Consider the following 8,687-nt stretch of genomic DNA (forward strand, 5'->3'; position numbering starts at 1 on the left):
GCCCAGAGTGGTGCAGCTCGAGGTCATCCTGGCCCGGCGGGGGTCAGGGGAGACGCAGGCACCAAGCTCCTCCCACCCGACCCCTGTGACTTACTGGGTTGCACCCATGGATTCTGCACTCACAAGTCCAGCAACCGAGTGGTGCTGGCTGGTGCTGCCTGTGTCCCCAGGGACCTGCCCGCGCCAGACGCCGCCTGCCCGGGGTCACGGCATCTCCGCTACCTGCAGGAGGCACCGAGGCCCAGTCCCGGGCTGCCCGGAAGCGGCAGCTGAGCACGTGTCCCAGCCTGCTAGGGAGGGGGTCAGGCATGGAGGGGGCCAGGCATGGAGGGGGTCGGGCATGGAGTGGGTCGGGTGTGGAGGGCGTCTGGCCGTGGACGGCCACCAGGGCCTGATGCTCTCACTCCGCTACTGCTGCACCCGCACTAACGGCCTCGCTTCTCCCGGCTGCTGGCGCTGCGCCCACGTCTGGAAGAGGAGGAATGGCAGGAGGACGAAGACGGTATACAGCGCCCCCCTGTGGGCACTCCCTTCCTGCCTCCTAGGCGCGGACCCCTTGGGGTGGGGGAGCAGAGGGGGGTGGGGCGGAGCCTCGTTCGCACTCCAGGGGCTGCTCCTGTCCGCTGGGCCCTGCTGTGTCCCTGGGGGTCCGGGAGGACCCAGCTGCCTTCTCCCAGCCGGGCACCCCCACCCCCCCACCCCCCGCTCTGCATCAGACAGTCCTGTTATTCCCTCTGTCTGTCTGTCTGTCTGTCCAACTGTCTGTTCGTCTAACTGACTGTCTGTCCGTCCATCTGGCTGTCTGACTGACTGTCCCTCTGTCTGTCCTTCTGTCCGACTGTCCGTCTGTCTGACTGTTCGTCCGTCCGTCCGTCCGTCTGTCTGTCTGTCCATCCGAGCGCCTCCCCAGGCTGAGCCAGGTCCTGCGAAGCTGAGCTCTGTGGCCAGTGCACGCCTCCACCCTTCACTCCCACTTTTTAAAATTCCATTTTGTTGATGTACCATAGTTTTATTTAGAGAAATACGGGGACAGGGGTGAGGAGGAGAGGGCGAGGCTGTGCCATCGAGAGGGGCCGTGGGCTTCCCCAAGGGTCCAGGACCCGGAGTCTGCCTCTTGGGCCACAACTTGGCAGCCCCACCATGGCATCTGGGTTTCCGTGCACATGTCGGGCCGAGAATCCTGGGGCCCAGGGTGGAGGCTCCAGAATCCCCCCTTAACAGGGCCCTGGGGTGGGCAGGTGTCTCCGGGGAGGCTGTGGAAGGAGGGGGGCTCAGTCGGCAAAAAGAGCCAGTAGGCCCCTGCCCCCCACAGCGAGACCCGTGGCCTTCCCCGCCCCCCACATGCCACCCCTCCCCGCAGGGGAGCGCAGACCCCCATCGTCGCCTCACCCATGCACCCCGGGGCTCCCCAGCCTGCTGCTGCAGCCTGCTGTGGTTTCTGGCAAACAGCAAATGGAACCGCGTGGGCTCTACAGCCACTGTGCCTGGGGTTCAGGGGACGCCCCCTCTGCCGAGGCATGTGAGATGCCACAGGCCATCTGTTCCAATAAAACTTTATTTATAGCAATAGTCTGAGGGCCAGATTTGGCCCTTGGACTACACTGTGGATTTCTAATAAAAACCAGCCCCCAGGGTGTCCCCCATGTTCACATCAGTCACACCCCTCCAGAGACATCTGGAACCTGATGTCCCTGACCTCGCCCCCTGACCCCCCCCCCCCGCCCCCGGGTTCTGAGGCTGCTGGTGCCCACGGGGCCTGGATGCTCACTGTGTCCGATTTCTTTCCCCAGAGCAGGAGGAGGCAGCTGAGGAGGCTGAGGCAGAGGCAGAGGCTGATGCTGAGGCCGGGGAGACCAACGTAGAAGGTGAAAGGCTTGGGGTGAGGGTGCAGTGGGCTTAGTGGGCACAGGGCCCCTCACAGCCTTGGGCAAGGGCTCTCCGTCTCCGCGGGCAGAGCACCCGTGTGCGGGCCCGACCCTGCTGTGTGTCTCTCTGGGCCGGGGTTCCGCCTCCCGCTCCTTCCGCGCCCCTCAGCGCCTGCTCCCCTGAGTGAGCGCTCGAGGCGGGCAGAGCCCCCGACCAGAGCGCGACTGACCTGTCCTGTTCTGGCAGATGGCGGGCAGGAGGAGGAGAGCAAGGAAGCTGAAGGTAGGAGCTGCTGGGTCAGGGGCGAGGCTGGGGGGAGGAGTGGCGGGAGGAGGGGGACTGAGCTTGGGCTCCAGACCTTGGCCCCTCTGTCCCAGAGCAGCTGGCCCTGCTGTTGGCTGGGAGGAGGGGACCAATGACCAGGAGGCAAGTCCCTCTGGTCACTCGGGCTGTGATGTGTTGGCAGTGGGTTTGGATGCTGTGCTTGGCCCAGTGATCCTCATCAGCCTCTCAGGGAGGGACAGGGTGAGCGTGGGCAGTGGGGTGGGGGTGGACATCAGGTTGGGGTGGACAGTGGGGTAGGGGTGTCCAGTGGGGTGGGGTGGCCAGTGGGGTGTGGTGACCAGTGGGATGGGGGTGGTCAGTGGGGTGGGGTGGACAGCGGGATGGGGGTAGAGGGTTCTGCCCCTAAGATCCATGGAAGTCGGTGGGACCCCCCACAGACTGGAGCCCCCAAAGACTGGGGTTGCTGGGGTCCAGGACACAGGACCCTGCCTTACTCTGAGAAGCTTCAAGGCCCCAAGCACGTGGCCCTGGAGGGGAGCAGGGCTGGCATCCCAACGATTCTCATGGTGTCTGGAAGCAGAGTGCAGGGAAACTGAAGCTCACAAGTGTTTGGCTTGTCCGGCACAGCTGGGAGTGGGGATGGGGGTGTCCTGACCCCTGGCCTCTGCTTCTTCCTCCGCAGACGGCCCAGTGGAGGAGTCCAAGCCCAAGCCCAGGTGAGCACCACCCACCCCGATCCCACAGTGGGGACACTTAGGGAGCACAGGGTCAGTGATGGGGGGTAGGGTGGCTCAATGGGCATGGCTGGGAGTGTGCAGGCCAGGCTCCAGGGACAGCTGTACAGGCTGTGCACCGCACAAGAGAGGCTGCCTGAGGGGTGCGGGGGCTGGAGCCCATCATGCCCTTCATTCCCATTGGTGGACAGTATGGTGCTGTAAGAAAGGAGTGGACAAGTGACTGGGCCGGCAACCTCTCCCACCCTACTGCATGACAAGAGTGGGCTTCTCTGTGGTGGAAGTGGGGTGCAGAGGGAAGGGGGCAAGCGCGTAAACAATGCCAGCCTCGGTCAGTGGCTTCTAGGGTTCTGGAAGGGGCGGGCAGCTCTGGGCCTCTGCAGGAACCCTCCAGTGGGCTGGGGTGTTGGGCCGGGCTTGGGGCCCGGAGTGGTCACCTTGGGCCAGCAGGTGGCGCTGCTCACTGGCCTGTCCCAGTTTATCTGCTGGATCTGAGTAGGCTTCTCAAGCCCAGCCCCTTCCTCTGGCTGCACCTCTGGGGACCCTTGAGGGTTCAGCCCCACATAGCCCCTGAGGCTCACGGGGAAACCGAGGACAAGTGTGTGCTGGGTGGCCCCAAGAGAAGGCCAAGCCCAGGGGCTGGTTGTGGTGAGCTGCCCCTGCCTCCGCTGTGCCTCCCTGGCTTAACCCCCACACTGGGTGGGGGAGGGGTGGCTCTGCTTTCTGGGGCAGGGACCCCCTCCCTCCAGCGTGGCCGCTCACGCCTCCTCCTTCCCCACAGGCCTTTCATGCCCAATCTGGTGCCCCCCAAGATCCCCGACGGGGAGAGAGTGGACTTCGATGTGAGTGCCAGCCGTGATGGCCAAGCCGGGTGGACTCTGGGGCTCAGCCCATGTTTGTCCCTTCTTGGGCCGGGCCCTTGCTCCCGGCGCTGCCCACCTGTCCTGCACGGAGGGGGGCCCTGGGTCTTCCCCGGGACTCAGCCAGCTCCGTGCCTACAGGACATCCACCGGAAGCGCATGGAGAAGGACCTGAATGAGCTGCAGACGCTGATTGAGGCCCATTTTGAGAACAGGAAGAAGGAGGAGGAGGAGCTCCTCTCACTCAAGGACAGGATCGTAGGTGTCTCGTCTCCCGCCAAAACATCCACTGAGACCCTGAGAATCCGCCTCCTCCAGGCAGCCTTCTTGGAACCCCCTGCCTTGGTAGAAGTGACTGCACTGTGGGTCCTGCCATCTCACTCCGCCCGAGGCTGGAGGCCAGCTGACTAGTCCCTGGACTGGCTAATCCAATGCCTGTTGTTCCCCCAGCCCTCACCCTTCCCTGGTAAGGCAGGAAAGATGGTTGACTGTATTGGAGGTTCTACAGGGTCCCCCTTTCCTGTCCACCAGCACTGCTCCAGATCTGAGTCGAGCAGTTGCTGGGGGCAGCACCCGCTTGGGGCAAGAAGACCCTGACATTGTTCAGGCCCCAAGTGGCCTTCCAGAGGTCATGCATGTGGCTGTGCGAGGCACCTGCCCTGCCCAGCTGACTGAGCACCTTGGAGGGCATCTGAGTGGCTCCCGAGACCTTGGGCCTACCAGAGCACGGACCTCCTGGCCCGTCTCTGGAGGGACTGCGGGGTCACAGGCTGCCCCTTTCCGGGAGGGGGCCCTGCCCCTCAGATGGCAACACCCGGGCTCACACGTGGCACCTCCTTCCTGCAGGAGAAGCGACGCGCAGAACGGGCAGAGCAGCAGCGTATCCGGAACGAGCGGGAGAAGGAGCGCCAGGCCCGGCTGGCCGTGAGTGACTGGCCACTTCCTGCTCACTGAGGCCCACAGTGGCCAGGGAGTCTCTGCCCCAGCACCCCCTGCCCATGCCTTGCACCCCTCCCAGTGGACCCCCTGGGGAGCCCACCCCGCCCAGACCTGGGGGGCGTCCACCCCTCCTGGACCCTGAGGGATGCTCACCCCTCCTGGACACTGAGGGGTGCCCACCCCTCCCAAGGGACTTCCGCTCTCAGGACTCATCTCCCACAAGCACCCCTGCAGACTCCGACTCTCCCACACGCCCTGGGGAGCAGCCCGAGCCAGGGTGTCTGGGCCACCTCCTCAAACTCTTCCCTCGTCTCCCCTGCCGTGAGACCAGGAGGAGCGAGCCCGGCGGGAGGAGGAAGACAACAGAAGGAAGGCGGAGGATGAAGCCCGGAAGAAGAAGGCCTTGTCCAACATGATGCATTTCGGGGGCTACATCCAGAAGGTACCTGGGGGGGCAGGGCGGGGGCAGAGATGGTCCGTATGCAGGGCACAGAGCCAGGAGGAAGCCCTGAGCACGGCCGGCTGTGGCTCCCCAAACCAACAGCCAGAGAGGCCGTGGAGATGCTCAGAGGGGTCCCCTGCAGTGTTGACCCTAGGAAGGAACCCCCATGGCCGTGCAGGAGACCGCCCCTCCCCCCCCCCCGTGTCCAGCTGCCTCCCACCCTGGCCTGTGGAGACCTCGGGCAGAGATGGGGACAGCTCAGCTCAGAAGGGGATTCCCCATAGCGACAATGAGCTCCGGGACTGTCCCAAGCTCTCCCCGGACAGCCCAGCTCCAGCGGCCACAGGGGCAAGGGGAGCAGCTCCTGCCCGTGGCCTTCAGGGTTCGTGAGGTGCATGTGCCCTCTCCTGCGGACCAGCCTCCCGCGCCCGGGGGTCTCTCCTCTGAGACTGTCAGTGGACTCTCTCTGCTGTGAGTGAGCAGAAGGCTCGCTCAGATTCCAGCTCCCCAGACCAGAACATTTGCAGGGACCCCCTGCAGGCCCGGCTCTGCTCTGTCCAGCCCCCACACTCAGGTCCTGGCAAACCAGCTGCCCGCGTGGGCAGTCAAATCACGCCTCCTTCTCGTCTGCCTGCCTCTCCTTTGCCTGTCTGTGGGTCTGTCTGTCTCCTGCCCTCTCCTCTCTCTGTCCTGCCCGGCCTCCGTCTTTCTCTCTCGGTCTCTCCCTCATGGTGCCCTGAACTTGGCAGGCCCAGGTGGGTACCAAAGCCTCATGCTTGCCGCCTCCACAGAGTTCTGGGGGCGGGGCGGGGGGGGGGGGCTGGAAGGGGTGGTGGCCTGCTGGAGGGGAGAGTGTCCGGATGGGGCCCCCGGGGAGGAGGAAGCCCCCCAGAGAGAGGTGGGGGTCTGGAGAGGTGAAGGGGGTCAGGACGGGAAGGACTGTCCTGGCGCTGTCTTAGTTTCTCCAGGGACTGGTGATGGGGTTGTCCCTCTGGGTACCCGGGCAGGCTCGTGGGGGGACAGGGAGGGGTGTGGGGTAGCAAGCTTCCCTGCTGTCTCCCACTCCAGACTGAGCGGAAGAGTGGGAAGAGGCAAACGGAGCGGGAGAAGAAGAAGAAGATCCTTGCGGAGAGGAGGAAGGCGCTGGCCATCGACCACCTGAACGAAGATCAGCTGAGGTGCGGGGAGGGCGCCTTCTCAGCGCCACCACCAGGGGGCGTTGCCTCCGCGCAGGTTGCTCCTGGGCCCGGCCGTGTGGGCCCGCCGCTGGGAGCTGGTCTGCCCGCAGATGGGGGAACTCAGATGAGATGCAGATGATCTCCTGGGTTCCCCGCACCTGCTAGCAGGTGCAGGGAAGAGGTGGCTCTGCCATACCTCAGGGTTTCTCTGCGTCCTCAACTTGGCTCTCCAGCCCAGCTCTGTGCCCTGCTGCTTCCTAAGCGTTAGGCTTGTGCTGGGCCTGGGGGAGCCCTGGGGAAGGGTCACTGGCCCTCCGCCCCTCACCCTGTCCTCCCGCTGGCCACGCAGGGAGAAGGCCAAGGAGCTGTGGCAGAACATCTACGACCTGGAGGCTGAGAAGTTCGACTTGCAGGAGAAGTTCAAGCAGCAGAAGTACGAGGTGAGCACCCTCCTCCTCCTGCATTTTATAAGGGAGAAGACAGCGCAGGTAGAGGGAGCCCCCCTGTTCTCTGGGTGGGGACTCCGGGCGAAATTAGCCCCCCAAGTCCCCCGTGGCAGTGTCCTGAAGAGGTCTGGGACAGGGCATCTGAGCTGGGTTTTCCGCACCTGCTCTTCCTTCTTTCACATTAACCCCCTTAGCACAGAGCAGGCAAAATAGGGGTGTGCCCTGCAGAGTCTCTAGGGAAAAATAGGGGTCCCTGAGAAAGGCGCTCCGGCTCTGCATCCTGTCCTGACAGAAGGCCTCCTCAGGGGACTCTGAGCCCCAGCTGGGCAGGGGACCCCAAAGCATAAGGCCACCAGGCACCCTGGGTATCTGGGTCTTGGGGTTCTGTGGGTCCCTGACTTTTGACTCTCTGGCATTGCCCTCCCTCGCTGCCCTTCCACCTTGCCTCTTCTCCTCTCCCTCTGCCCCTCTGCTCCCTCTTCCTCTCTGGGCCTCCCCTTCCCCGGGCAGCCTGAACCCCCAGAGCCCCAGTGACCCCGTCTTTCCCCCTTCTACAGATCAATGTTCTCCGGAACAGAATCAATGATAACCAGAAAGTGTAAGACCTCACCCCCTCCCGGGGCCCCTTCTCCCCAGCCCTGCTGGAGTGGCACCCCAGTACCCCACCCCAGGCTCCTGCCCTAGCCCCCGCTGCCCTTATCCCCCATCTGACTGGGACCTGCTTCCCCGCAGCTCCAAGAGCCGCGGCAAGGCCAAGGTGACAGGGCGCTGGAAGTAGAGGTCGCCTGGTCCTGCTTGTGTCCTGAACGTGTCCAGCGCCAGCGTCCTCCAGGTCCCCTGCCCCTGACTCTGTGGGAACCAGGTGCTGCATCAGTAATAAAAGCTGCTCGCGGCCCGAGAGTGACCGTCTGTCTCCGGCGCTGAGAAGCTGAGGCCAGACCTGGCTAAGGGGGTCAGTCAGTGGATAGGGGTCCCCTCGCCTGCTGCCACTTCTGGAGGGGAGAGATGGAGGCCCAGGAGGCCCAGGCTTCCTCAGAGCTGGGGACTGCGAGTGGAGAGGGCTGGTCCTTGGGGCCAGCCAGTGAGTCACCAGTGGGCACCCGGACTGGCTGTCCAGAGTCACTCCCGGGAACAAAGAGGCCTCTTTGCCGCCCGGGTTTCTTCCCTCTTGCCCAGACGCCTGACAGAGTAGGAAGGAAGGGCGGCTGGTTTCACTGGGCAGCTGACCAGGCCTGCACTGGTGTGGGCGCCTCTGTCTCCCCTATCCTGTGAATTGAACAACCTCTGGGGTGGGACTGCAGCCCACCCCCTCCTAGGTCCCTGAACAAAACAGAACTTTCTGGGGCCTTTGTTCCAGGGGTCAGACAGGGAAGTGCACGCTCTGTCAGGACGTCCTTCTCCGAGGTGTGTCACCCCAGAGGGGTTCAGCACGTCCCTGGATACTCCCCACAGGCCTGCAGGCAGCTGAGCTCTGCTCTCCTTGCTCTGAGCACCACCCCCACCCCACCCCCTCACCCCTGCAGACCCGGGTGTCAGATAGCCTGCTCCCCTCCACCCCCTCCCACATCCCCACAGCCGGCCCTTCTGTTAAAAGCAGTAGGAGCTGCAACAGGTGCTAGAGATGGGGGCAGGAGATCCTGGAACAGCTGCTAGGGGCTTATCACATGCACTCACTCATTCATGCATCACTCATTCATGCACTCATTCATGCACTCACTCATTCATGCATCACTCATTCATGCACTCACTCATTCAAAGCACTCACTTGTTCACACATTCACCTACTCACTGGTGTCTTCTGTGCCAAGTGAGGGCACTGGGGACTCTGGTGTAAAAAGGCTGATGGACACCCCTCCAAGTCCTGCACTTACTGCCCAGAGGGAGGGAGCAGGCAGCAGAGGGTTACAACTCACAGGGGACAAAGGCCACACTACACC

At 63.9% G+C, this 8,687-nt stretch overlaps 1 protein-coding gene across 1 annotated transcript; it reads left to right on the forward strand.

The window, feature by feature from the left end:
• The first annotated feature begins 340 nt into the window (after positions 1–340).
• Positions 341–7,645, forward strand: TNNT2 (troponin T2, cardiac type). Its single transcript, XM_056110529.1, has 12 exons — positions 341–485; positions 1,791–1,865; positions 2,113–2,148; positions 2,834–2,867; positions 3,667–3,727; positions 3,887–4,003; positions 4,592–4,669; positions 5,016–5,126; positions 6,171–6,304; positions 6,654–6,744; positions 7,308–7,348; positions 7,483–7,645. Exons 1-12 carry the CDS (start codon positions 341–343, stop codon positions 7,526–7,528), a joined length of 969 nt encoding a protein of 322 aa, XP_055966504.1. The 3' UTR covers positions 7,529–7,645.
• The last annotated feature ends 1,042 nt before the right edge of the window (positions 7,646–8,687 follow it).

The sequence above is a fragment of the Sorex fumeus genome, unplaced genomic scaffold (genome assembly GCF_029834395.1).
Source record: "Sorex fumeus unplaced genomic scaffold, SorFum_2.1 ptg000010l, whole genome shotgun sequence".
In the NCBI taxonomy this organism is placed as follows: domain Eukaryota; kingdom Metazoa; phylum Chordata; class Mammalia; order Eulipotyphla; family Soricidae; genus Sorex; species Sorex fumeus.

What these genes read in the sequence shown, in the direction of transcription:
- TNNT2 (XM_056110529.1), top strand. Translation starts at nt 341, where the DNA reads ATGGAGTGGGTCGGGTGTGGAGGGCGTCTGGCCGTGGACGGCCACCAG. An exon ending in GGGAGAGAGTGGACTTCGAT is followed by an intron (nt 3,728 to 3,886) that starts GTGAGTGCCAGC and finishes CCGTGCCTACAG; the next exon opens with GACATCCACCGGAAGCGCAT. An exon ending in AGCGCCAGGCCCGGCTGGCC is followed by an intron (nt 4,670 to 5,015) that starts GTGAGTGACTGG and finishes CCGTGAGACCAG; the next exon opens with GAGGAGCGAGCCCGGCGGGA.